The sequence below is a fragment of the Aspergillus lucknowensis genome (assembly GCF_044049455.1).
Source record: "Aspergillus lucknowensis strain CBS 449.75 chromosome Unknown BJX67scaffold_95, whole genome shotgun sequence".
In the NCBI taxonomy this organism is placed as follows: domain Eukaryota; kingdom Fungi; phylum Ascomycota; class Eurotiomycetes; order Eurotiales; family Aspergillaceae; genus Aspergillus; species Aspergillus lucknowensis.
Window position 1 is genome coordinate 16,135 of NW_027263639.1, and position 26,262 is coordinate 42,396.

Here is a 26,262-nt window from a genome sequence, read left to right on the forward strand (position 1 = left end):
CCCCATCTACACCGGGATAGAATGTATCATCCACCAAGGAGTCACCGAGTTATCAATCAATCACAATCACACCTCAGTTTCGCCATACTAACCAACCAACACCAACAGCACCAACAGCACCAACAGCACCAACAGCACCAACAGCACCAACAGCACCAACAGCACCGACAAGATCAATAGAATCAGCAAATCAGCAAATCAACGCCAAAATGCCTATTATCTACAGCGGTACTGCCGAGAAGCCCAAGGGCCTCGCGGACACCACCAAGCCCAAGCCCAACGGTGGAGGCAAGGGCAACAACGGTTCTGGAAATGGCGGGAAAGGCAGCTCGAACGGTAACTCTGGTAAGGGAAAATAATCGGTTCTCTACTTCGACCTTGCGAAGCGTTGTTTTGACTTGACTTGTTGTTGTTTTACGGGATGTTAGGGCTAATGTTCGGATCGAGGATTATGGACACTTGAAAAAACGTAAAAAAAAAAAAAAAGAAAAAAAAAAGTTTTCCTTCTCTTGTCGGATTATGTCTTATAGAAAACAAATGGCACTCTTTCTTTTGTCTTTACTGATCTTACTATGGAGTGATTCTAGGTGATCGTGGAAAGGCCACGATTGTGCGTTGCTTGTGGCCTTTCCGCCCTGCGGGCTATTGCCTTCAAATTACATAGGTATTAGACTATCTATACCTAATTTGTTTTAGTTTCTTATTTTTAGTTGTGGGAGCTTCGCAAGCTCCAGTCCGGTTCTATTCAAGGACTTGGTGACCATCCTGTCTACTCCAACTTTCTGTTCAAAGGCAAATGGTCCGAGGCACCTTATGGATCTCTAGCTTCCGACAACAAGCTCTGGGCTGAGATGGAGCATGGATTGGGAGAGAACATACCTGAGGCTGTGCGGACATGTCTTTGAAATTGCGTGCCGTCTCTGGTGCCTATACGTTTACTCAAGGGGATCTTGCTAATGTTAATATCATGGTTGAAGGCGGATCTGTTACTAGTATGATCGACTGGGAGATGTCTGGGTACTTCCCTGTATGGTGGGGGTATGTTGGTACCTCAGTCTCTGATAGTAAGGAAGACAGAGAGTGGAAGGCAGTAAGAAGTAATTGCAAACTTGATGAGCTCAATAATGGGCTAATAGGTAGAAGGATGCACTGTATATAACACAATTCTATGTCTGTATAAGATAGCTGCGCTATATTGAAACATGGGAGTTGTGACCGAGAACTTGGAAATTGGTGAGGCGTGTAGCCTCGTAGGACAAAAAGGGTCTTTTGAGACAGCTGTTGCGCCTGCCTTGTGCTTGATCCATCTGCTGAAGTCTAGTCCAAGATGCTACAAACATATCACTGGTATCGAAAGTGGGGTTTCGATAACGGAGTCATCACACTTTCAGATTTCAACCTCAGACATAGCAGGCGTTCTTCCCTCAGCCAGGTCTCAAGCCAATATACGGCCAGTACCCAGGCGGTTTCGCTACTCCTGTGCCGTCCTTGTTTAATCTTTTGAAACCAGTACCCCCTAATGTAGCCCAAATTCCACAGCAGGAAGAGGAGCTCTGAGTCATAACCGATATGCGTTAGAGGGGTTTTGACACGATGTTAGGAACAATCCATTTAGCCTCTCTATTGACGGTCAAAGAAGGATAACATGAACTTGTTTATGTACCATGAATGACATCATGGTGCAACACAATATTTGTCTGTGTTCCATTTTGTCCTCTTGGAGGGGGTGCGTTCATTGCCTTTCATAGTGGTAGTACAAGACATCCCCGAGGTTCTTCTGCCGGTAGGTTCGTTCCTGAAGTAAATTGCGAATCTCAATATCGAGTTCCAGAATGACCTTAAGAGACAGGTCCATCGAGGCTACTAAAGTGGCTCTTTCGCGCTTCCATCGTTCTAAGCGGCTTAGCTTGGTTTTCTGAATTTTGAGTCAAAGGTGTCTTGTAAGGGCCACATTGGATAAACCTAGTCTTTACAAACACGCGTGAGGAGCTACGTCTGGAGAAACAGAGTGCATTCGAAGAAAACACCAAAGCTAAAGACAAGAAAAGAGCAAAGAGAGTGTAGGAGATCAACAAAACCATGCGGGGCCAGATCAATCATCCACCTGTTCCATCTGGTCCTTGAAAACCATCAAAGGCGTTGTCTCGATCTGCTCCCGTGCCAGTGGTCCTAAGTGGCGTATAGGGTACGTAGGTAACTACCCTAGAGAAGCTGTCGAGCGTGAGTTGTATCCATACTTGGCATGAACACGATGGCTGGAAACTTCATGTCGGAGCCTGCTGCTCTGGTACGCCGTTGCGAAGGCTGGACAAGTTTGTGGGACTGGAGTTGGGAGGGTTAAGAGACATTATCGTATACGCTGCCTCCTCCGCTGGCGTTTGTTCAGAGACTTCATTTCCTCGCGTCAGGGTATCTATTCGCTTCGCTCTTGGACGTTCCATCCCACCGTGGCTTTGGCATCCGGCTAGAATGAATGCCATTAATCTCCAAGGGCTGTACGAGCGATCCCGAGTCTCAACCCCAATGTGAGGGTAATCCACGCTGACCCAGCTTCTGATCTTACTTTTGGGTTGAAGGAGCAGCATGGAAGTAATATCTCTCACTCGTATAAACGACAGCCCTAAGGGGTTAAGTTGTAGGTAATTCACACTTTCGATAGTCGGCACTTTCTCGTTGGAATCCCCCCCTAAAAGTCCAGTAAAAAAAGAGGTATTGCTACCGTCCCTGACGGAAATCTGGGTTTCAAGAACGGTATGAGCAAGCCGCCGCGCTTGCGAGTTGCCGCATATACTCGTCGAATGGTTGGGAGAATGACACTCCAGACATGTGCCGGTTATCAACGCATAAACAGCGGTTTGCGTCGTGTCCACAAGGATTCTCATCCAACGGTTCCTCTGAGTATCAAGCTGCATCGACAGTTCTTCATTGTTGTTGATAAAGGTGGCGAAAAAGCCGTGCTCTTTCATTCCTGTTTCATGTAGAAGCTCCAGAACAGAGCAAAGCAGCTGAGCGACCCGAGATCTCTCGTCCTCATAATTCTTCCAGAATTCAAAGAGGGCATCTTTTTCTATGCTCGCCATAGCGGCTAGAAAAGCCTCTCCCCACCCTGTCCTTTTCCAGCCTGGGAACTGGCGTTCGAGCAATGGATCCAATGTCTTTCCAAGGAGCAAGTCCTGCAGTCGAACTCTCCGTGCGTTTCCAGTGCAGTGACTGACTTCAACACCCAAGTATTGCTTTAGAATCCATGGGTTTGCCATGGATGGATTGCTATTCCATCTCTCGAATATATGTTGTTTCAGAGTAGTTTCTGGGATTTTTTTCTGGGTCCCCAATACAGAAATGCCAGCAATCTTAGAGATAGAAATCCCCAGGCTCCGACTATCTGTAACCCAAGTTGAAGGTTTCGGGCCAAGAACAGTCATCGCCTTCTCATAGGTCGCCTCAAAGTCATCGAGAGTATACCCGCAGGAGTTATTCACTCCCATTGTTCCGATGATAAGAAGGTCATCCGGAGATAGATACTGAACTGGTGATGGTGTGAATAATCTCGACAAGCGTCTGCGATAGTATGATGGCCAACTTTCCCAATGGCATCTGACGGCACTTTTGTAAGCGTCATTGCTCCCAGTGTCCACGCGACGGATGACGCCCTTTGAAACGTTATATTGGAGAATTTTCCGCTGCTCGTCTCCTTCAGTGGACACCGCCCAGACTGGGCCCCAGATATCAGCGAAATCATCTATTCGCGCCAAGATAGAGAGACCCCTAGAGCGTTGAGTAAAAGCTTGGCCTTGCGAATGAAATCCAGAGTAGCATTGAAACACCCAGACCTTCTTCTGGTCGAGGAAGCCGCTAAGGCAGGCTAAGGGCTGCAACATGCACTGGAAGCTCAGTGTGTCACAATTGGCAGTAATTCGAGGTGTGCTGACTTTCAGATACTGGTTATCGAATCGTGAGCCATGTGAGCCCACATAACATACTAGAGCCAGGTCTAGCAACAGTACAACCATGCGACAACGGGTCAAGATCACCGGAGGACTGAGACCCTCTTGCAATACGTCGGATGATACCCCTATGCATTCGAGTAATGAGCGCACCCGAATCTCAACAAAGAGTCTCAAGTGTGTTTGCAGGAGTGACGGATCGAGATCGTAGGAGATACACTTGATAGCAGCCTCGATATGAACACTGAGGTCGTCAAGAGCGAATCTCGGAATCTGAACGATTTCTGCAAGGTTGTGTTCTGGATGCCCCACAAGAAGGCTGAACCTGGATTTCGCAAACCCGGACTCTATGAGATGGTCCAGGTTTCGTTGAACCTTGTACAATATCGCATAGCTCTTCTGAAGACTGAGCAACGCGAGCTGGATTTCCTGCCGCCCGGCTTCGCTTTCATTGCTGGCTTCCTCGCTGAGCTGTCCAGACTTGGAGCCGGAAGATCGAGGAAACCAGCGGGGAAGACCCTCGTATGCATTGTCTGCACCGAGTGTGTCGTCCGAAGGATCGTAAACTCCTCTGGACCGGTAGAATTCGGAGCCATGAACAATAGTCCGTTCTATAGAATCCAAGTGGTTGTAATAAGCCTGCGGGTCAACAATGTAGAGATCATCATCGAATGCATACTGGGAAGCCTTTTGCTTCCATTCCTGCATTATTGCGGACGCTGTTCCTTTGGTCTGAAATGGATCTGATTCTCTGATCATCGTCTGTTGAGTTGTGGTCCCTCCAATTGCCCCGTGTCTCAGGATTAAGAGCAATGTTGACTCCTTCTGGATATTGTAACTAGAAATAGTCCGACCATCATATAGAGCTTTGTCTTCCCATATAAGGACTTGCTGCTTTGGATGGACGCCTTCCAAGGCCTGTATTTTCGTTTTGATGTCATAGATTGACTCCGAGCTCTCAACTTCTATCAGTCTCGTTTCGCCACGGGCTGATAGTCTAAGTTAGCTCGGTACAATTGGCTTAGGAAGGAATGACGTACCCAACTTGACAAAGATCTCGAACATCTTAATGAGTAGCCGTTGAATCCACCGCTTTCGTTGAAGAAGAGATGAATAAATGTTGGGTAGAGTGATCTTCGAGAAGAGGGCGTTGGTCGCGGGGCAAGGGATCTTTAATGGTCGCAAGGCTCGCGCGAGGCTGAACTCAAGGCGACTGTCCTACCTTCGCAAGAAACGATGGAAACGTGTTGCGATCGGGCCTATCACAATTTGCACACAATTGCACAACTTTGGTGATGAGCATTCCCAACATTCGACACTAAAACTTGTTACAGATCTCAAGGTGTGGTGGCGGTTAGAAAGTACTGTCGGATATTAGTTGCCGTAGCAGCTGGGAAAACAACTTCCGATACGCAAGCCCATGGCGCCTTTCTGAATGGTCTCTGGTCACTTTGATTCATATGCACCTCAGCCAGCCTCGAAGGTGCAAGAGTCGGCTGGGAGTGCGATGAAAATCCGAGACAGAATGTCTCGCCGAGGGGCCACGTCAGTGCTTAGTATAAATAATACTTGGTAATTATAAAAAAGCTAATAAATTATATATAGGATGATTAGATATAATAAAGCTTGGTAATCTAAATTAATAGTAATAATATCTTACTGGTAAAACATAAATAAAAAAAAAAGAAAGAGAAGTAGATAAGTAGAAAGTAAAAGAAAGTATAAAATTAGAAGGAAAAGTAAGAGAATATGAAAGCCATATATATTAAAAATTAGAAGTTACAATACTGAATCTAAAAAGACACAGCTAAACCCAGGGGGTAATTTGCTGTCAAAACTACGTAGCAGATTCTCAGACCAGGCTGTAGGCGCTCTGTGACAAGTTGCTTGATTGAGCATGCTGAGATAAACCAAAGAACAATCAGGGAATCAATCCATGGCATTGGATTATAACATCTACAACTATAAATGACTGGATTCAGTATTCGATGTCCTATTCATCCCCGTCAGACGCAGTAGGCTGAAAAGCAAATTCCAGTCTCCGGACCGAGCGCTCTCCTTCAGCTGGGCATCTCCATTGAGAACTCCATGTAGCTGGCTCTTCGTCCCAGCAAAGCACAGTCCTGCCGGCTCGCCCAACTCCCACTGGCTGGAAGCAGAACGATATGTCAATGCGCCATTACTGACAATGACCCGCCACCAACGGTCCTCGTCCGTGACGCGGATGTCAATGACGATGGACTCGCCCGCAGCTTGAAGCCCGTTCAGCCGAACAGACATGACCCCAAGCCACTGCTCGAACGAATCCGTCGCCCGAAGCCGATACTCGGCGGCCATTCCTTGCTTGGGCCGATGCCGAAGGTCCATCGCCCCGGACAGGTAAAAGTTCCTCCACGTTGCGTTCTCAGCGCCAAAGCCCATCTCACTGTATACGCCCGCCAGCGCTTCCCTCGCTGCTTCATGCTGCGGCCGAGCCGTGACGGCGTGATTCAGCAATGTCGCCGCAAACCGCATATCTCCATCCTCGATATACCCGCGAGCCTTCCGGACGACCTCATCCACCCCGCCCAGACAGTCCACATACCGCTTCGCGCTCTCGCCCGCGGGATGCTCCCAGAGCCGCGCAGGATCACCATCAAACCACCCCATATACCGCTGGTAGATCCCCTTGATATTGTGCGAAAGAGACCCATAGAATCCCTGCGCATGCCATGCCCTCTGCAGTCCCGGCGGCAGGGTCAGCACCTCCGCGATCTCCGCCCCATTCAATCCCAAATTCATCATCCGCACCGCCTGGTCATGCATGAACCCATACAAATCCCGCTGCTCACCCAGCAACCGCTGTATCCCCTCCTGCCCCCAAGTCGGCCAATGATGCCCCGCAAGCAGCACATCCGACCTCCCCCCAAACATCACCAGCGCCTCATCCAAGTACCGTGCCCAGGCCTTCGCATCCCGCACCACCGCCCCGCGCAGCGTAATCACATTGTGCAGCGTATGCGTCGCACACTCGGCGATATACACCACCCGCTCCCGCGGGAAGTAGAAGTTCATCTCACTCGGCGCCTCCGCACCGGGCACCATCTGGAAGACCACCCTGATCCCGTCGATGACTCGCTCCTCGCCCGTACGCCGGATACACTCCGTCGGGGGGACCAGCGAGCTCGACCCGGTCGACACGGCCATACCAATCCCGCACCCGACGTGGCCTTTCCCCGTTGCATTGCGCGGGAGCCGGGTCCCGTACATGTATGCGGCGCGGCGGCGCATCGCGGGGCCGAGGTAGATGTTTTCGCTCGCGGCGTCCTCGAGGAAGCCCTCCGGCGCAAGAATAGGAATGTCATCACGCCTACACCCTTCCTCGGTGCTAGTGCTGGGGGGGAGGACGCCCTCCGCGCCGCCGTAGTGGTCTACATGCGAGTGGGAGTAGACGAGGCCCGTGACGGGTCTGGGGCCGCGATGCGAGCGGTACAGGGCGAGGGCTGCGGCGGCGCACTCGATTGAGACCAGGGGGTCGATGACGAGGATTCCGTGAGTACCCTCGACGATGGTCAGGTTTGAGAGGTCGAAGCCGCGGACTTGGTAGGTGGTTTCGGTGACTTGGAACAGGCCGTGCTTGGAGGTGAGCTGGCTGTGGCGCCAGAGCTTGGGGTTCACGGTTGGAGGGCAGCGGGGGCTGGATTCGAGGAAGTTGTAGTCGTCGGCATTCCAGACGATTTGGCCATTTGCGTTGCGGATGATGCAGGGGGTGAGGGTGCTGAGGAAGCCGCGCGCGGCGTTTTCGAAGTCTGCGGTGTCGGTGAAGGAGGGTTCCATCGTTTGACAATGAGTATGGGCTGTGGCCTGTGATCTAGGGCTTTGGAATTCGTACATACTATGTAGTATATACATATAGCTGCACTGCTATCCTAACGCCGATTCCCGGCTGGTATCGGAAATCGGCGTTAGCATTTAATCAATGAACAGTCTGTATTCACACGCACATGAAATTGCACTGTTTATGTTTGAGAAATGTTGATATGCCGTTCGGCAAGCTATCATTGCTTCATCACATCGTTGTTACAACAGTCATAAGTCTAGAATCAATTCATCTTCTACCAGCACCCAGACTCAATTACTTGAAGCCTCCTATCAACATCATCAACCCATCAACCCATCCAGCCAGAATCAGCTACAGCGTGTACCTAAACCCCTCAAGCCCCTCGATAACCAACTCCCCCCTATCAGCCATCCTATTCCTCCGATGCATGCGGAGCGAAAGCAGCCCAACAAGAACCACAATCAAGACCGTCAGCCCAATGCACGTCGAGATCCCCGGCGTGTAGCGCGGCGAATCCTCCTCGCGGTACACAAGGGACCCAGTCATTCCTCCCGAGGCACCGAGGCCAACGAAGATGGCGCTGCAGATGGCTCGCTTCCACTGCCCGCGGACGTTATTTGCCTCGTGTAGATTGCTCTTAGCCCCCGTGATAGAGAAAGAAAGACGTGGGGAAACAAACTCACCTGGTATGCCATTGTCGCAGGAATGCCCGAGTTGGCGCCCATGGTTGTGAAGAATGTGCCCACCAGTTTGGCGCCGGTGGTTTTCCCAAAGCCCTGGGGACGGACGGTCAGCATGGGAACTATAGACAGCTGATGCTGTCGACAAACCATCAACGGCAACCCGATCAGAGTCAGCATCGCATTAAACACAACAATCAGCCCTCGGACACGATACCTATCGCCAATCCACGAGGTCACAAACATGACAATCCCGGCCGCAACATACGGCGGCGCAAACAGGCACAGCGACGCCGCAACAGAGAACCCCATGCTTTCCTGGAAGATCAGGGAGAGGAAATAAGCGAGGGCGTATGCCGTTGTCGTCGTGCAGAAGTAGATCAGCCCGAAGCCCCAGATGTGCAGGTCCAGACCGGCAGCGAGGTACTTGCGCAGACTGAAGCGGTCGACGGTGACGTCTGCGCGGTCGCGGTTGATGCGCTCGGTGATGAAGGTGAATTCGTCGTCTGTGAGGAATGCGCGGCCGCGTCGGCTGCTCTTCATCTTGTCTGGGAAGTCGATCAGGACGAAGTAGCTGATGACGCCTAGGGCGCAGGTGATGAGGCCTTGGATGACGAAGATCCAGCGCCAGGCTGTGAGGCCGCCTAGGCCGTGCTGTTCCATTAGCTTTTGGAAGGAAAGATTTTTGATGTTATTTGGAGAGAGTGTTACCATGAATGTGATCCCGTAGGATAGGATGCCGGTCGTCGCAGAAGCAACACAGCCCAACAGGAAGAAGACCGCGAACCTCTTTTGCATTTCGAAGCGCGTGTACCAGGTTGAGATGAGATACACCGAGGCCGGGAAAAAGCCTGCCTCGAGGGCACCGATGATGATCCGGATGCCCAGTAGCTGCGTCCAGTGCTTGACAAACCCGGCGGACAGCTTTCTCTGTCAGCTTCTTCTACCTAACCAGCAGGAAAAGTGAAAGCATGGATACCATGACAGCGCCCCAGGTAAAGGTCACCCCAGACAGATAATAAACGGGGCCGATTTTCCGCACCAGCAGCGGACCGAATACCTGGCAGCAGATATACGGCGGGAAGAAGGCCACAGCAATTGTGCTCTGCGAGAGTCAGAAAAACAGCATCATCTTCTGCCTTCCGGAAACATACGTATTGTGTCCCGACGAGATTCAACTCATCTATCATCCCGGCCACCGCGGCAGTCCCGATATTCCCACGATCGATCAGGGCAACGGTATGCAGGAACCCCAGCATAAGAAGCAGCCGGCAGTCAATACGCCAGATTAGCTTCCGCCGTTCGTCCGGGGTAAGGGGCAGCTCCTCGAGGTGCTCTGAGCTGCCTTTTTGGATGTCATGGTCGACGACCTGCGTGTCGGAAGGCTTCTCCATGGCTGGGGCTGGGATTGTCGAAGATGAAGCGGTGGAATTGAACTCGAATCCTCGCAGCAGGTGATGATCTGATATATCCACTGCCAAGAAGACACTCCAATACGGCGTCAACTGACTCTGGGTGAAGCGACCCGATGAGCTGGGGTGCCGATCTGGGGTTGAGCTCTCCCCGCATTGTCGGCGTTAAGGGCTGGGCATCACAGTCGCTTCATATCTTGGACAGGGGGAATGAATTCTCAGGCCTGGATTCTTTCGATGAATCCTGATTATCGGCGTTAAGAATTGGCAGATCCTGGCCTATCGCCGAAATTGAAAAATGCAAACTAAGACAGAATAACAACTCCTATTTGATTTATGTGATTCTAGATATGCACCTTCTCCCGCTGAATCTGCGCCTGCAACAGGCCCAAAAGCACATCGGGCGCATCAAATCTCTCCATAACAACCTCCACCATCCGCAGCCCCTTCCCATCGATCAAATATGGATCCTTCAACACTAAATCGAAATCCGCCCATGTTCGTATCTGCCATGTGTGCGCCCTGTGCTCGCCATCTCGGTCTGCATTGAAAAACTCCGGCGCTTTAAGATACTGCCATCGCGCAACGTCGTTGTACGCTTGATTTCGGCCGTGGATGCATCGCTCGATCGTGTACCCATCATTGTTGATTAAGAAGACAATGACGTTTAGCCGTTGGTGGATGATCGTGCTAAGTTCTTGAACAGTCATTTGGAAGCTGCCGTCGCCGATAAATAGGATCGTGCGCGGGTTGGAAAGACTGTGACACTTGTTGCGTGCTACGAGGTCTCTCTGTGCGTGGCTTGCCCCTAGAGCTGCTGGGAGCATGTACCCAATAGACAACCAAGTAACGGGCTTGAACAGACGGGAGTGCGGCGGGAGGATAAACTCATTCGCACCATACCCGGGGGTCCCAGTCTCGGCGAGGATAATATCCCCAGGGCGGAAGAAGGGAGAGAGTCGCTTCCAGAAGCCAGCAGTCTGCGTGACGGGATCCATAGGAGAGATGTCTGGCAATGCTTTGATCTCGACAGCCGGGTGCACCAGGTCATGCTGATGGGCTGGGACCTTGGATGCGTCAAGGCGCTGGACGAGCTGCTGGAGGAAATGCTTGACGGGGAGATCCTGATGGACATCGTTGAGGACTTGAATAGAGTCCGGGCCCTCAGCGCCAAACAGGATAGACTTCTCGTCCTGCGGCCTGAGGAGGTAATTGTAGGTGTTTGTATTGCTGAAATGGGGACCGAGGACCAGGACCAAGTCGCACAACTCGAGGAATGGTTTCTGGAGATGCGAACAGACCCCATAGACATTGGGAAGTGTCTCGTCGACTAAACCCTTGCCAAAGCCAGAGGTAAATGTCGGCCAGCCAGTGCATCGAATCAACTGATGCACCTCCTCAACAACATCAAGCACTCTTGTCTCTCCATCAACCAGAATCATCGGCTTCTTGCTGCAGTACATCCGCTCGACCACACTCCCAAGCACCGCGTCCTCATGCGGCTGCTGCACAGCCAGCGGGATCTGAATCCCCCCAGCCAGTCCTGCAGCCGAGACAGTGACACCCACCATGTCAACCGGGATAGCAATGCGCACAGGTCGCCCATGTACCAGGCATTGCACCAAGATCTCATCAATTGCCGACGTCGCGGTCCGCTGATGATGCAGTCTGGCCTGCCCTACCGTGACATGTTCCTGCATGGCGTCGAACCGCCGATAGTCGCCATCATTAAAGGTGTGGTGGATCTTTGCGCGCGACTCCTGCGACGCGCGCGGTGGTGTCCCGACAATATGCACCACCGGAGCTCTCTCTGCGTAGGCGCCCGCAATGGCATTTACTGCTGATAGCTCGCCGACGCCAAAGGTTGTCACCACCGCGCCGAGCCCTGCCCGTCAGTCAGCCTTATATATATATATAAATATAAGCGACATAAGTCGAGAGGACTACAGACCTTTGATCCGGGAGTATCCGTCTGCCGCATAGCCTGCGTTCAGCTCGTTGCAGTTTCCAACCCATTTCAGTCCAGAGGGGACGACGTGGTCGAGCAGGGTCAGATTGTAGTCGCCGGGGACTCCGAAGATCGAGTCCACGCCTAATTGGCGCAGACGCTTGAATAGATATTGCGCGACTGGTAGGGTATCTGGCATGTTTCAGGATGTTCAGGATATTTCGGGATATTTCAGGGTAGGTTCGGGTATTACTGTGAAGTATGCTGCCCACGCTGTCCGGGTTATATATTGGCGGTTAGGTTTGGACGGCCAGAAGCCAACAATATCATCCACATGCCGAGATATCCATTGACCATTCTCAATGCCATTTCGGCGATAGGTCTTTTGATGCCTTTCTCCTTTTGATGCCTTTCTCTCGCCGACGTGAGACTGACTGGCGCCTTTGCTTAACGCCGAAAGCCGATAGCTCTCAGCCCTATCTGACGATGGGATGTTGGAGTCTTTGACGAGACGAACTATGCGGAGTGCAGTACATAAGTAGCAACTCGGAGAAGAACAGAGCAGAGAGCAAGCGGTAGTTCAGACACCAAGACACGTTCACGATGACCATCCCAACACCCACGCAGCCGACTCAGCGCCAGCACAGCTCTGGCTCGCTCGACAGCTTCGACCCAGTCATGGTGACGCCCGTGATTGGCAACGAGTTCGTCAAAGGCTCCTGCAACATCGTCGACGATATCCTCAAGGCCGATAATGCAGACCAGCGCATCCGCGACTTGGCCATCATGAGTATTCCTCCTCCACCACAACACTGTGCAGATGGATAGAGATCTGACCCTCACAGTCGCCGAGCGCGGCGTCGTCTTCTTCCGTGCACAAGATAACCTCACCAACGACCTGCAAAAGGAACTCATCCTACGCATGGGCCAATTAACCGGTCGCCCAGCAACCCACGGCCTACACATCCACCCGGTCACCAACGACGCGCGCGAATTCGGCGACCCAGACCCGCAAATCAGCACGATCAACTCCGAGGGCCGCAAGACCCTCTACAAGGGCTCCGACTATACCCGGATGGCGGCAGTCTGGCACAGCGATATCTCGTTCGAGAAAGCGCCCGCGGACTTTTCCAGCCTGCGTCTGGTGCAGCTGCCCAAGACGGGCGGGGACACGCTCTGGGCCTCCGGGTACGAGATCTATGATCGGATCAGCAAGCCGTATCGGGCGTTTCTGGAGGGCTTGACGGCGACGCATGCGGGTGTGGGGTTCCAGAGACTCGCGCAGACGGGCAAGTTCCAGCTGTATGAGAAGGAGCGCGGCGCGCCTGTGAATGTCGGGGGGGGTCTCTCTGCCGTGCATCCTGTTGTGCGGACGAATCCGATCACGGGGTGGAAGTCGATCTTTCCAATTGGTATGCAGTTTATTCCACTGAATAGGATAGGTAGATGAGGCTAACGGGATTCAGGATCGTTCCCTGTGCAGATAGATGGGCTGACTCGGAGGGAGAGCGCGAACATGCTACAGTGGTTTCATGATATGATCACGCATGGACACGACCTGCAGGTGCGATTCAAGTGGAATAGTCCGAATGACATTGGTAGGGATCTATATCCATCTCTCTCTCTCTGTCTCTCTCTATCTATACGATGCACTGACGGACTATGCAGCCATCTGGGACAATCGCAGCGTCTTCCACACCGCAACAGGCGACCACGAAGGATTCGGGCCTCGCAGTGGCAACCGCGCAGTGGGCGTAGGCGAGGTCCCCTATTACGACCCGGGGAGCAAGTCGCGCCGGAGTGACTTGGGTATTGAGGATACTCTGGCTCCGTGCCATTTGTAGTCATTCTATGTTATCGTATCGTTTCATATACTAGTCATTATTGCTGAAACCCCAAGCCATTCCAATCGAAACCAAACAGATCAAAGGTAGGATGATTGGCAGTCTCAGCAGCCCATAGATCCCCCGCGAAGAAATCCCCGAATGCATCCTGGGCGCTCTGGAGATCCTCTTGTGTCTCCATGCCGTCTACATGCGGTAGTTCGAGCCCACTGGACCTGGCAGCTGGGCTCCCGGCATTGAACTCGGGTCCCGGCAATCCTTCGGCTCCAGCTGCTGCTGCTGGTGCTGGCTGACCCGACAGATGCAGGTTCTGAGTTGACATCTCGTGGACAAAGTCCATGGCCCGGTTGATCATATTCTCCAAGTCGTCGCGAGACTTCCTGAAGCTGGTGTTCCGCTCAGCGGTAACGAATATGGCGGACGAGCACGCGCGGAGGTCGTTGGCCACCCTCGTCGTCCACAGACGAGGGGCTCGAAACAAGCAGAAACTAGAGGCCGTCAGCTGTAATAAATATATAATCGGAACAAGATAACAGTACCACATTGTAAGCCCAGCTAGGTATACCGAGTTCGCTAGGAGGAAGGAATGCCCCGACACGCCCTTTTGCTGAGAACGCTTGAAAGACTGGCACATTTCCCCAGATGCACGCAGACAAGTTCGGATGAGGTCATCCTCTGGCTTGAGGATGTTCAGGAATGGCTGCAGGAGCGCACGGACACCATTGTTCCAGTGCATGCGGATAAAGTCATTATCATGCGGCTCAAGTGGCGGTAAGCTGGCCTTGTACTCCTCCAGCGAGGCCAGGAGGGGAGAGAGCTGCGGCAACAAAGCAGGCATGTGTCGGTTGACTCGGTATATCTTGGTATGAATCCGGGACATAATTCGCTGCAGCTGGACCGTCGCAATGAACCGGCGAATCGCCGGGATATGCCCCCCCTCCACGATTCCCGGCGCAAGTTCAACCAGGGCTGCCTGCATCCTGCTGTTCTCGGTACTGGCCAGATCCTCGAGGTCAATATCAACCGGCAGCTGAGTGTCGATATCGCCCTCTGCTATACTGAATGGGCGTCCCAGCGCCCATGAGACATGTCGCTCGATCACGTAGACGCTCCAGAATAGCCGCCGGCATAGCTGGGACTCGACCGCGTCCATTAAATTGTAGTGGGATTCGCGGTGCATCCCGAGGTCAATGCATATTCGCATCGCCATCCCGATGGTGTACCACACGCTGGATCGCGAGTTCGAGCGAAGGTTGTATATGACCATCAACAGCCGCGCCTCGACACCTGCCACGGAAAGTGTCTCTCTCACCGTGCTATCGTGTTGTAGCGCTGTTGCGAAATACGCGCTCGGCGTGATGGCCGCGTACTGCTCGTTCATCTGCAGCATCGCGGCCCCAATAGCGTACACCATAAAGAGCTTGAACATCCCATACCGATCCTGCTTTTCCCCATCTGGCGCCTGGTATCGCCGAGCGTGTAGCTCCAGTATCTCCATCCGGTGGAGAAACGGCAGTCGCACATGCATACTCGTAAAATAAGCATCAAGCAGCTGCATCCCAATCCCATCCTCCGGCGGCGCAGCCTTCTCCTGCTCAGCCGTACTAGTAGGAGCAGGTGAGATGTTCGGCCCCCGCTCATCGTCACCAACGCCATGAACCGGAATCAAGCGATCGCTCCATCCAGCATCCTCGACAATCCGGCTCAGGTTCTCCGTAATCGTGACCCCAGACGAGGGGCCCAAATAGGCAGTTGTCGCTCGTTCCTTGCCGCCTTTCCCTCTCTCTGTATCATCCCCATCCACCGTTTGTCCCTCTCCCGCAGACCGACCCCGGATACTATCCCCCCTATTCGTTCCCTCTGGTGAGCGCAGCTGCTACTCCACTCCGCCGATCGAAGGCGATTTCTCTGTCCCTGGCCCACATGTCGCTGAGAGATGGGCCTCTAGCGCTTCGATCCTCTGCGCCAACGCACCCTTGGACATGCCATGGTGCCATGACGGCGACGTCTCCGAACGCAGACAGGGTTCGTTCGCGGCGTCGCAGTTGGCGCAGGTGGGGAAGCCCACGCAGCGCTGTTTGCGTCGATGGCACCGACGACAGGACTTTGGGACTCTTTTGCGGATTCTCGTGGGACGGTCCATTGCTATGTTGTGTTATGTGGTGGGATATGGCATATTGGACATTTCTGCAAAGAATGTTGGAAGGTTGACTTGCAGGTTGAGCTGGAGGCCGAGGTTCCCCGCATTTTGCAATTCGATTGGCAGCTTTTGATTGGACTCTATTTCGTGCCGAGTTGAGGCCTTTCCATTATTGTTGGAATTTAGTGCGGATGGTGTGATGTTGATTGGTCACTGCACACTGGGAAGCACCGAGTCAGACCTCGACTTCCACGCTTCTTTCTCGTCCCAATGCGAAGACCCAAGTCCTGGTTGCAGAAGGTCGGGCTGTCCTCGGTCTTTTTCCTTTAATTTTTTCTCTTTTGTCCAAAGATTAAATCCTCCGATTCTTTTCGAAGCTTTCCAAGGGACGGGGGAAAAGGACATGGGAGAGACAAGAGAATCAGAAAGAGAAAGAGAAAGATTACATAGCGTGTATTATGGTTGGTCGGCCATCAGGTGTCGAATGAGCAGCAACAATCTGCATCTGTTTTCAAACCCTTCTGCTAAAGCCCTAGTTTATCAGGAATGCAGCCCATGAATAGTACCACATCTTACACAAGCTTAAAAGCACCAAGGATACTAACGAGATTTCAGAAATAACTAATTAGTAATTCATAGTCAAGCAAGATTAGTAAGTTGGGGGCTGCAACCCGCTCTCTCTGTTGAGGAACGTTGACACAACATCACACATCGCTCTACAGAATGCGTCTTCTTGATCTGCCAAGCGAGATCCTGCTGTTGATATTTCGCAAATCCTCCACTATCCGAGATGCCTGCACTCTTGCTCGGACGTGCTCGCGGCTTCACGGATTGTTTTCGCCCCGCAGCAATAAGATCACAATCCTCCGGTCGGCCGCCAATGTCCCAAGACGCCCAAGATACGCTCCTGAGAAAGACGTCCCAGGTACGAGAGCAACAACATGGAAACAACTCAGTGGAACTAAAAATCAGGCAGCCCTCGTTCGAATACCGCCCCTCAGCTGGGCATTTGCAAGCAGTGAAAACCCCAAATGCGGACTGTTGCTAGAGTTAGATTACGCACAACTCCTCGGAAAGCCTTATACAGCACTGTGGGATGTGGGAGTGATACAAAGGCGTCATTCTGAGAGCCGCACGTTCATCGAGGATCTAACAGACTTCCTCCTGCAGTTCCAAGACCTGGACCGGCGCTGGCCAAGGCACTATAGCGATGTCACAACGAGCATCGTCGCAATCGCCGGGGAATTGCAGCTGGAGATTCTTGACCGTTCCAAGCCATCCTTTATCCCAGTCGACCTGTCCAGCGAGACGACGGTCATCGCACTCGCCCTTCACTTACATCTTCTCTTACGGGATCTCTCTATTGTGGATGTAGAGCATCACCGGGACCCTGACGAGGTTATCCCCGAGGATGGCTCTCCAGCTACCATTCTAGACCCTTCCTTTAAATATCTCGACAGGCCGATTCCAACTACCCGGATTCGAAAGAAACATGGACGAGAATGGGCAGAGAAATACGAGGCCGGGACTACACAAGACAAGCCGAAATACAGTCTCGAGGCTAACCCCCACGCAATGCTGGAGTATATTGTTCAGACCTCATTCCGGCTCCTAGATACGCATGACCCCCGTCACTGGCCGACGGTACTCTGTACTATTTTACTCCTTTACCTCTCTGTGGCTAGTATGCGGCCAGGTAGCCCCTGGATGTCAGCGCTCGAGGAGGCAAGTAAGCCGCTCTTGGCCCTCATCAAAGACCTTGCCCGGTACTACTATGTCTCCACGGACGGCGGGTGTCTACCGAGCCAGTCGTGGGACGAGGAGGATTTTGCGGCTCGCGTTGGCCATGACGAAGTCGTCATCAAGTACGCTAACTTCTTGAATGAGCTTTGGGTTGAGGCGGGTAAGTTACGATTCCCCGATTTAACATCTCCTTGCCCTGCTGACGATTGCAGACCATGGAGAGCTGGAGTACCTCCGTATCAGTCAGGGGATAGAAGGGTTTCCGCAGAAACTGGATTTCTTTGCCAATGGCTGTGAGACATGGGTCTTGGGGAGTAGTAAATTGCCATACTGCTAGGCTAAATGCGATTGCCTTATTTGCCGGCGTTTGATTGACTGTTGGTCTTGACTATGATGTTACATCTACATGGCGCATCATCCAGGGCATATACTTATGAACCGATTCTCGAACAAGAGCCATTATCAACTTGTGTATTCATTAAGACACAATAAAGACCGTGTGAATAGTTCTTTGTTACAACATACAAGAGAGCTTTGTCTTACAGTATCAACAATCAATGCCCTTTTTAGCCATTCAAAGAGACAATGATACATACCACCCGCAAGACCCCCACTATAAATACATCATCCCCATAAAACTCATGGTAAGTGTGACCCCGCAGACCCTCGAAGACAGACAAACCTCGCACCCCGTCACGCGCGAGGAGTTCCTCGCGCACTATCATAATGCTGCTGCTGCTGCTGGGACTACTAGTACTAACTACCCGGTCATACCGCGGATAGGCGATGTCTCGCGGGGATTCTGGATTCACGATGGTGGGTATTTGATGTGGGGGTATGGTGTTGTCTCTGAGATTTTGGTGGATCAGGTTATGGTTCTTGTTGATGAGTCTGGTTCTGATTCTGTAGCAGGTGGGCGGGCTGGAGTTGGGTTTTCGGAGGTTGAGACGTATTGGGGGAGGGATCCGGAGAATGGGAGTCGGCCCGCGCTTGGGTTTCGGTGATGAGATATATACCCTGTGGTAGGGCTGATTGCTGACTTTACTATAGTAATTAGTTTATTTGAGTGGATGGAGGGTTGGTAGTTACCATAATTTTGTGGAGTGTGTTGTTAGTATGTTGGCTCATGTGAGTTCCAAGGTTGTCTATGATCTGCTTCAAACTGGAAAAGCATAGAAATAAAAAACTTCAATGCTTCCATAATTCTGTTGGGCGGCCAACGATATCGTGTAATCAGCACATGCAGTTGCAGGCCCGCGGATCCCTTGACAGGGTTATTTTTGGTTAGAATTCCACCATAGCTAATATGATGTGCCTGTGATTAACAACACATATCCTTCAGTAAATAGCGCTTCAAAGTGATATATCTGAGGCAGGCTAAGGATACGTCGATACCGAACCTCCGCGGTTTTGAGAGGTTATATGAATTTACTAGAGGACTAGAAAAGGAACATGAGCCAGCCAATCTTCAAGTAAACTACTGGATCAGCCCTTCTCGTACATACAACCACTGCATAACCATTGACAAAAACACATACATGGGCTTATTCTCTCAGAGAGGGACGAATTTCCCTGATAAGTTCCTCCACTAGACGACGCACTTCGTCCCTAACAAGTCGTACAGCTTCGAGCCCTTGACCGGCGGGATCGTCCAGCTTCCAATCAAGATATCGCTTGCCCGAGTAAAAGGGACAAGCGTCACCGCAGCCCATGGTGACAACAACATCACTGCGCTGGACGGCGTCAGCGGTAAGGACTTTTGGTATCTGGTCGGCAAGGTTGATGCCTTCTTCAAGCATTGCTTCTACGACTTTGGGGTTGATAGAGCTGGCCGGAGCGGAACCAGCGGAACGGACCTCGATTGTGTCGCCCGCGAGATGAGTGAGGTAGCCTGCAGCCATTTGGGAGCGGCCAGCGTTATGAATGCAGACAAATAAGACACTAGGCTTGTCGCTCATTGTTGTTGTCGAGAATTAAAGTTATTATGGCAAAGCGAACGGTGGAAGTGTTTGTTTGATGTTCAATGTTGATGGTTCTGGTTCTGATTAATGCTGGGAAACGGGATAGGCAGCGCATGAATAGAAGCACTTACATGAAGTATGGAGGGGGCTGGACGTCTTGAAAACGCAGATTTAGAGCTCTGTATAAGGCCAACACCACAAGCAGGTCACAAGTAAGCGAACTATTTATCACTCCTTTCCCCCACGCTTCAATGGCCTGCTCTTGATTCAGTATGTCACTTCGCCACCTTGATTGGACCAAAACCCGAACGGGTCGTTCAACCAGTGGGACGGCCTCTGGTCGTATATGGTGGGATTTTCATACTTGCAGTCTTGTAATCCAGGAGTAGTTCTGCCAGAGCAAGTGCCAAAAGACTTGTCAAGGCAAAAACACTGGAATGTCACCGAGCTACTTCTATTGGCTGACAATTGCGATGCTCGGGTTTCGTCAGGTTGCAAGGCACCTGGGCAGCCCTAGAGTGGAGGCAATTGGGGGTCAGCCAATTAACAGCGAGGAGCGACCTCCTGTGGGAGATGATCGCTCCCAGAAACTATTGTGTGTATCACAACAACCCTTGTCTCGACGATGAGTCTTCCTAGGCACCACTTTCTCCGGGTTTTCTCTTGAGTCCGGGAATAACTCTTTGCCCTGGCAGCGCTCTTAATTCTTGTACGATCTTTACATACCTTTACCTCTATTGAAGCATGAAATGGAAACCACAGCCTCTCAGCTGGAAGGAGGCAACCAGCCCACAACCCATCAACATGTTCACCCTAGTGACCTTAAAAAGCAGGAGGCTCATCAGGACTACATTCTTGACTTGTGCAATGGTTACATATGTTTTCCATTATCCAGAGCTAATGCTGTTTCGCCATTACTTGCTTCATCTGCTCCTCCTTGACCCTCCTTTCTTCTCTCTCGCTAAATCGATCACCAAAAAGCTCCAGGTGAGGCCGCATGAGGATAGTATATTTCACAAACTCCTCCATGCAATCCACTAGCCGGTCCCTATTACCACTAGGCATAAGCCTCTCGTCTCCTGGTTGGCCTTCGTCAGGGAAGTGCGTGTAAGCTCTCGGGATAGAGGATTGATTCGGGATTGTAAACATCCGCATCCACCGGCCAAGGATACGTAGAGAGTTGACCGCGTTAAATGATTGTGATCCACCGCACACCTGCGCAATGGCAAGGGTCCGGCCCTGTGTAGGACGCACGCTACCCGTGGTGAGTGGGATCCAGTCAATCTGATTTTTGAAGACGGCTGTCTGCATGCAGCTGTTAGCATTGGCTTAGCAATTCTGGTGGATTGTCAAGTAGCAGGACGGACCAGATTCCCGTGCTGTTCAGGCGATACCCAAACATGTCCATCACTCCACTTGCTCAACTCCCTGAGCTCCTGCACCTTTGGATGCCCGTGATCGGTATCATTCTTCACTGGTAACCCGTCCGGATTAAACACGCGCACATCGCATCCTAACCGGAAGAGAATCCTGCTGGCTTCAAGCGCCACCAGGCGGGAGTAAGACCTTCGCCGAAGACTGCCGTACAATACCAGCACTTTTAGTCTATTGTTGGTCTTTCGCAGTTCTTGGGCTGCCATGTCCATCGCGGTTACTAACTCCAGGGTATTCACCCAATCATCGGCGTCGTCATCTTTCAGGATGAAGGGGCGATATTTCAATCGAATTTCAGGGTTGTCTTCGCGCTCTGCTATAGACAGTGACAGGTGATGGGAGTATCCGGTATTCTGGAGTGCATTGGCAAGATCAGGCGCAGCCGGGCTGGGCTGGGCAACGGCGGCAGAGGTAGGCGCCATGGTTGTGTAGCTAATGGCAGGGAAACGAATCACCGAGCGAATGACCGGGATAACCTTGGACATCAATAATGGTGTGAGGGTACCGATCATTTAAAAGTGTTTTTGGTAAGCTATGGTATATGTCTGTTTGATAGTGATTGGTGTCGGCCGATTTATATGCCAAAAAATGAATCAACAGCGAGTCTGTCACCAGGAGATGCTGATTGGTTTATTTTGTGGCTGGCGAATTGACACTCCGTCCAAAGTTTCAGTCGTTGAGGTAAATGCTTCGCGAGTGCCCCATGGCGGATCCTTTCGGTAGCCACCACATCGTCCTGTGCAGGCAACTGCTGGAGGCCCCCGCCTGTCGTAAATTTCTTCCTGGAATGGAAGAATCTAGCCCCGTCAGACACCAGAACAGTGACATGGCATCCATGGATGCCAGCAGGTTTACGAGGCAATCAACAAAAGCTAAGGTTGGTAATGTATGACAATCACGGAAGAAATTGCTCCTATGAGGGATCTCACGTCCTATGAGGCTGGCCAACCATCTTCGTCACTATGCGTCCGCGACAACCAGCGGCATTCGCGCGCAGGACGCAAAGAAGATACTCAAGACCTTGAATAAAGACTATGCACGTTCAAGGCTCTGGGTGTTCAAGCGACACAAGAAGTTCAGGCTGCGGGACGAATGGTGGCGGTGGAGAACACTCTCCTCCGGTTCCAGCTCCGTTTGCGTGGAGCTTCTGATCAGGATATGGAGCAATATTTGACGGTACAGGGAAAGGACTTTCCACCTATGCTTCAATCAAGAGCTGGATTAAAGGCGCAGCCACACGTGTGCGCTGGGAGTTAGGGTGTGGTGAAAAACATGGCGGGGACAAGTATTTTTCACCTTCTTGACTCGGATGGATAATGAATACATTGATTGCGTCGCTGATTGGACGGCACTATATAACTGGTAGGTCGCCATTTATGCGGGCGGACCATCCCACCCTGAAGGTCATCCGTGACACAAGGACATCTAAAATTAATTATTACGCGGCGCAGAGTTGCTGGTTGAATTAGCCAATACAGTGTCGTACTTCACACTGTAGTTGAGAGGAAAAAAGCCATAAGACAGGAGCCCAGTCAAATACGGGCATTAAATGGAAGAATATACAGGTCATCTCAAGACACACCCAAATACACAGGCACACACATAGGGAGAGAAACAGAGAAATATTCAGTTCTAGCTTTTGTTCAATACCCGATAACATAGTCCTCCCACTTCACAGGCCAGACACACCGTGTAAGCCAAAACTGAATCTGCGTTCCTGGCCACACAAGCGTATTCTGCCCTGTTCGCGCATCAACATACCAATTGCGCACATCAGCGGAGTAAATCAGTTTATCCAGTCTGTTCTGGATGTCGGTATTATACGTCTCATGCGCCGCGGCGCGTACATCGATCCATATGCACCCATCGCGTTTATCGTGCGAAAATAGCGGTTGAAGCACGCGCATAATGTACTCGACTGAACATTCGATCCCGAATAGTGTGGAGTGGCCCGAGGGGAGTGTATTAGGCCCCGTTATCATAAATAAATTTGGAAAGGAGGGAACTGTCACCCTGCAAGCTGTTAGCGAAAGCCATATCAGACCCAGGTTAGAAAGTAGGAAGGGACGACCCCTGGGCCCGTATGGTATCCGATGAACCAGTAAGATGTCAGGAGTTATTCCGTCGACATACCCCATATACGCAGACGGATACCCGCCATCCTTGTACCAGACATCCGATAAAAGAGACCCATCTCGCCCCTGTATCTTTATTGGCGTGACTAGGTTCTGGGTTCTGAAGCCGTTTGCGAGAATCAGGGTCTCTGCAGGTATTGTCTGTCCATCATCCGTTGCTAATGAGAATGGGCCCGACACCCGAATGCTTCCTGACAGCCTTAAATCCACTCGGGAATCGTGTAGGACCTCGAGGTACCCATGGTTTAACACAGGACGTTTGGTGCCAAAGGCAAAAGCAGGGACCAGGAGTGAGTGGTACTTAGCAGGTGCGGTTCGCTGCATGTACCGTTTCAAGCTCGCTTCCAGATGGGTGCGCAGGAACCGGCCAAGTGTGGTCTTACGAAAAGCCGCAAAGGCAAGGCCAGCGACGGGTTTTTAGGAGCCAGGGGAGGTAGTTTAAAAGCCTGCAAAGGGGGGGAAACAAGGAATCATTGTGGTGAGAAATACAGCAGGGAATGGATGATGGGAAGGGAGTGACTTTGAGAGAACGTACCATTTCTCTTTCGGACCAATAATGCGATCTGTCTTTGGGGCAATCCAGTGTGCGCTGCGGATTACCTGGGTCAGCTTCGACAACCCTGTGTGCTTGACCAACCACGGAATAAATTGGTTTGCAGAGCATCCGTTACCGATCACGACCACATTGCGTCCCTCGAAATCGACACTATGGTCCCAGGATGCGCTGTGAAGACGCTCCCTTGGAATTCTGTAAATCCCAAAATGCCATAGGGCCCGCGTGGAATATCGAGGAAGCCAACAGATGTGATGAGAATCCGACAATGTACCGTGTAGATAGTCCCCGACACGGAGTCTTTGAAATATACCTCCCATATATAATCATCCTCCTTCCAGCAGGCGGAAAGATATTCCTGCTACAGGTGTATGCGCTTTAGAAGATGGTACCTGGTGACTACACCCTCAATGTGGTTGAGAAGCTGGGGCTGCGAGGCATATGTGGACGACCAGTTAGGATTGGGCGCGAAGGAGTATGAGTAGAGCTGCAAAACCAGCATTGTAGTTAGTATACCAACTTCGGAAAACTCCATGTTCAGTGAACTAACACAGAATTGTAGAGGCTATAGCTTGATTAATTGGTGAGTTTAACAGACATACCTCTGAAGGAATATCGCACCGTAATCCTGGGTACGTATTCTTCGCCCAGGTACCTCCGATCCGGTGATGTTTCTCGAACACGCCAAACACTGCCTGCGGATACTGTTTCTGCAGGTTTACTGCAGCACCAACCCCTAAACAATGATCTTATTATCATATTATCCAGCTTGCCAAGGGTTTGCGATTACCTCCGAGTCCTGCGCCGACAATGGCCACGTCAAGAACACTTTCGTCTGACAGCATTGACATTTTGAAGCAGATGAAAAGTTACACAGCAGCAAAGAAGAACTATGAGCAAGCTGCTTTATTATTGTGAAACTTCTTAACGCAGCCTGGTTGCTTAAATAACGCGAGGGTGACATGGCCAAGACTTCCCCATGTTGTAAATGATGACATCCCGCCCTTTCTAGGTTTGTCAGATGGTGACATACCAGGTACTGCATTGCTTCCAGGCTGTCAACCCTGCTCAAGTCGACGCAATACGAGAGGCATAAGATAGAACGCAGAGAAAAGACAGGAAGTTGAAACAAGAAAAAATAATCAATCAACCCTAGTGATTCTAGCAGCGACCTATGCCAGGTCCGCTAACAAGCTCAGCAAGCACCGCCAAAAGAGTCACATTATCCACCCGGCAACCTTCCCCGGGGCCAGCGGGCATCTTGTATCCGTGGCGCAGCTTCGTCTCGAGCTCTAGCACATCCTTATCCGTGCGGTTGCACTGGATAATGAGGTGGAATGCAACGCTGCATAATGTAGTCTCGCTGTTGACAGAGTTTGCTGACCGCGAGGTTTCTCCATCTAGGGTGTGCAGTACACCGGCTGGGTCTTCGGCCATTAATAATTCAGAGTTCCATGTTAGAGGCTGACTCTGAAGTATGTCCAGAGAGGTCTCATTTGCCCCTAGCGTCGGGGCAGAGTACGAGAGATCCAAGGCATCGGGGCTAACGAGGTCTATATTCTGAATGCCGGAACTTGGTTCTCCTGTGGCGAGAGCGTCGAGTTGATCAGTCTGATGAACATAGGTTAGCAATCAGAATACCGTGAAAAAAGGGATACCTCGAGTGCATACAGGCATCGACCCTGGCTCCAACCCCACGAACTCCACACCAGCTACAGGACCCGCGGGAGCGATAAAATCGGATTCCAACGACCCTTGTAGACCACCCAAAGGGGTGCCCCGTAGATACTCCTCGAGCAATAAGCTGTCGAACCCAGTTGACTCCAGCAGGGTTCTAAGAATGCGATTCTCCCTTGCTAGGCTCGTGCTCCGCAAGGGTACTTGAGCCGCTGCTCCCGCTGACTCTAACTGCTTCACCTTCTGCTCTAACTCTGCAACGTGTTGCTTCCTTCGTTCTCGCAATCTGCGCTGATTATTTCGGACCCGAATGAGGTCTTCGGCCTAGATACATGTTATTGGAGAACCTCAGACGCTCAAATCTAGTTGAGAATATGCCTTGGTTTTTCGTTTTGGGCGAGGCATGCCTCTGTCGTGTGGTTTGGGATGGGATTTCCGCGGCGGACACGCAACCTTGGACTATCGACGGAACTCGGCTCGCCCTAGCTTATTCTAAATATTTGTCTGGATGTGATGAGAATGCGAAATGGCCATCGATGCATGATGGAGCAAGGGGTATGATGGAGAAAACAGTTATTCGCAACATCCAGCCGTGGACCTTCAAACATTAGTCAGCAATCCAATGCACGATTGGGGCAAGGTGGAGTGTACACAGGTCACGCCACCTTGAAAACGTGGCCGCGTGACACTCATCCCCTTCACATGACCGCCAAGGCCATTAATCAGCAATAATGTGACACGCGAACTTCTTTTCTGTGAAACTAAATTTCGGAAACCTAATTTCCCTTTACCTTCTTGAAAGTCTTTAAGACAACAAGTGCTTTGCAACCGGTTTCTAACTGATTATTATTTTACCATGGGCACTCAAGGTGATTTGTTTGATTTTGATGAACTTGTTGAACCAAGCCTACAGCAGGATTTCAATTTACCAGTATTTATTCCTTCCAAGTACTCAATAACTGCTTACTAAC

General features: G+C 51.3%; 13 protein-coding genes across 13 annotated transcripts; 3 read left to right on the plus strand and 10 right to left on the minus strand.

Annotated features, from left to right (window-relative positions):
* Positions 1-3,735: 3,735 nt before the first annotated feature.
* BJX67DRAFT_386512 (uncharacterized protein) lies at positions 3,736-5,009 on the minus strand (the record flags this gene model as incomplete). Its single annotated transcript, XM_071034083.1, has 3 exons — positions 3,736-3,765; positions 3,831-4,933; positions 4,985-5,009. The coding sequence occupies 3 exons, from the start codon at positions 5,007-5,009 to the stop codon at positions 3,736-3,738; spliced, it is 1,158 nt and encodes a 385-aa protein (XP_070880459.1).
* An 897-nt stretch (positions 5,010-5,906) lies between these two features.
* BJX67DRAFT_386513 (alkyl/aryl-sulfatase) lies at positions 5,907-7,760 on the minus strand (the record flags this gene model as incomplete). Its single annotated transcript, XM_071034084.1, has 1 exon — positions 5,907-7,760. The coding sequence occupies one exon, from the start codon at positions 7,758-7,760 to the stop codon at positions 5,907-5,909; it is 1,854 nt and encodes a 617-aa protein (XP_070880460.1).
* Positions 7,761-8,115: 355 nt separating this feature from the next.
* Positions 8,116-9,838, minus strand: BJX67DRAFT_392219 (MFS general substrate transporter; the record flags this gene model as incomplete). The annotated part of the gene is made up of 6 exons (XM_071034912.1): positions 8,116-8,385; positions 8,448-8,540; positions 8,595-9,098; positions 9,156-9,368; positions 9,424-9,549; positions 9,599-9,838. 6 exons carry the CDS (start codon positions 9,836-9,838, stop codon positions 8,116-8,118), a joined length of 1,446 nt encoding a protein of 481 aa, XP_070880461.1.
* Positions 9,839-10,183: 345 nt separating this feature from the next.
* BJX67DRAFT_392220 (alpha-keto acid decarboxylase family protein) lies at positions 10,184-12,003 on the minus strand (the record flags this gene model as incomplete). Its single annotated transcript, XM_071034913.1, has 2 exons — positions 10,184-11,741; positions 11,808-12,003. The coding sequence occupies 2 exons, from the start codon at positions 12,001-12,003 to the stop codon at positions 10,201-10,203; spliced, it is 1,737 nt and encodes a 578-aa protein (XP_070880462.1). The 3' UTR covers positions 10,184-10,200.
* Positions 12,004-12,140: 137 nt separating this feature from the next.
* Positions 12,141-13,709, plus strand: BJX67DRAFT_368540 (TauD/TfdA dioxygenase family protein). The gene is made up of 4 exons (XM_071030639.1): positions 12,141-12,594; positions 12,650-13,216; positions 13,271-13,402; positions 13,473-13,709. Exons 1-4 carry the CDS (start codon positions 12,408-12,410, stop codon positions 13,646-13,648), a joined length of 1,062 nt encoding a protein of 353 aa, XP_070880463.1. The 5' UTR covers positions 12,141-12,407; the 3' UTR covers positions 13,649-13,709.
* BJX67DRAFT_392222 (transcription factor domain-containing protein) lies at positions 13,686-15,791 on the minus strand (the record flags this gene model as incomplete). Its single annotated transcript, XM_071034914.1, has 3 exons — positions 13,686-14,136; positions 14,188-15,429; positions 15,529-15,791. 3 exons carry the CDS (start codon positions 15,789-15,791, stop codon positions 13,686-13,688), a joined length of 1,956 nt encoding a protein of 651 aa, XP_070880464.1.
* A 720-nt stretch (positions 15,792-16,511) lies between these two features.
* Positions 16,512-17,868, plus strand: BJX67DRAFT_386518 (uncharacterized protein; the record flags this gene model as incomplete). The annotated part of the gene is made up of 3 exons (XM_071034085.1): positions 16,512-16,713; positions 16,765-17,691; positions 17,744-17,868. 3 exons carry the CDS (start codon positions 16,512-16,514, stop codon positions 17,866-17,868), a joined length of 1,254 nt encoding a protein of 417 aa, XP_070880465.1.
* A 304-nt stretch (positions 17,869-18,172) lies between these two features.
* Positions 18,173-18,535, plus strand: BJX67DRAFT_386519 (uncharacterized protein; the record flags this gene model as incomplete). The annotated part of the gene is made up of 1 exon (XM_071034086.1): positions 18,173-18,535. The coding sequence occupies one exon, from the start codon at positions 18,173-18,175 to the stop codon at positions 18,533-18,535; it is 363 nt and encodes a 120-aa protein (XP_070880466.1).
* Positions 18,536-19,075: 540 nt separating this feature from the next.
* On the minus strand, positions 19,076-19,489 carry BJX67DRAFT_375970 (arsenate reductase ArsC; the record flags this gene model as incomplete). The annotated part of the gene is made up of 1 exon (XM_071031778.1): positions 19,076-19,489. One exon carries the CDS (start codon positions 19,487-19,489, stop codon positions 19,076-19,078), a length of 414 nt encoding a protein of 137 aa, XP_070880467.1.
* A 900-nt stretch (positions 19,490-20,389) lies between these two features.
* Positions 20,390-21,348, minus strand: BJX67DRAFT_392225 (arsenate resistance ArsH; the record flags this gene model as incomplete). Its single annotated transcript, XM_071034915.1, has 2 exons — positions 20,390-20,797; positions 20,860-21,348. The coding sequence occupies 2 exons, from the start codon at positions 21,346-21,348 to the stop codon at positions 20,390-20,392; spliced, it is 897 nt and encodes a 298-aa protein (XP_070880468.1).
* A 1,221-nt stretch (positions 21,349-22,569) lies between these two features.
* Positions 22,570-23,385, minus strand: BJX67DRAFT_386522 (uncharacterized protein; the record flags this gene model as incomplete). Its single annotated transcript, XM_071034087.1, has 2 exons — positions 22,570-22,939; positions 23,060-23,385. 2 exons carry the CDS (start codon positions 23,383-23,385, stop codon positions 22,570-22,572), a joined length of 696 nt encoding a protein of 231 aa, XP_070880469.1.
* Positions 23,386-23,870: 485 nt separating this feature from the next.
* Positions 23,871-24,626, minus strand: BJX67DRAFT_338084 (uncharacterized protein). The gene is made up of 3 exons (XM_071027609.1): positions 24,405-24,626; positions 24,217-24,350; positions 23,871-24,101 (listed from the first exon to the last, which is right to left on the minus strand). The coding sequence occupies exons 1-3, from the start codon at positions 24,463-24,465 to the stop codon at positions 23,976-23,978; spliced, it is 321 nt and encodes a 106-aa protein (XP_070880470.1). The 5' UTR covers positions 24,466-24,626; the 3' UTR covers positions 23,871-23,975.
* BJX67DRAFT_338072 (bZIP transcription factor) lies at positions 24,623-25,848 on the minus strand. The gene is made up of 3 exons (XM_071027608.1): positions 25,670-25,848; positions 25,286-25,615; positions 24,623-25,225 (listed from the first exon to the last, which is right to left on the minus strand). Exons 1-3 carry the CDS (start codon positions 25,694-25,696, stop codon positions 24,776-24,778), a joined length of 807 nt encoding a protein of 268 aa, XP_070880471.1. The 5' UTR covers positions 25,697-25,848; the 3' UTR covers positions 24,623-24,775.
* Between the last annotated feature and the right edge of the window lie 414 nt (positions 25,849-26,262).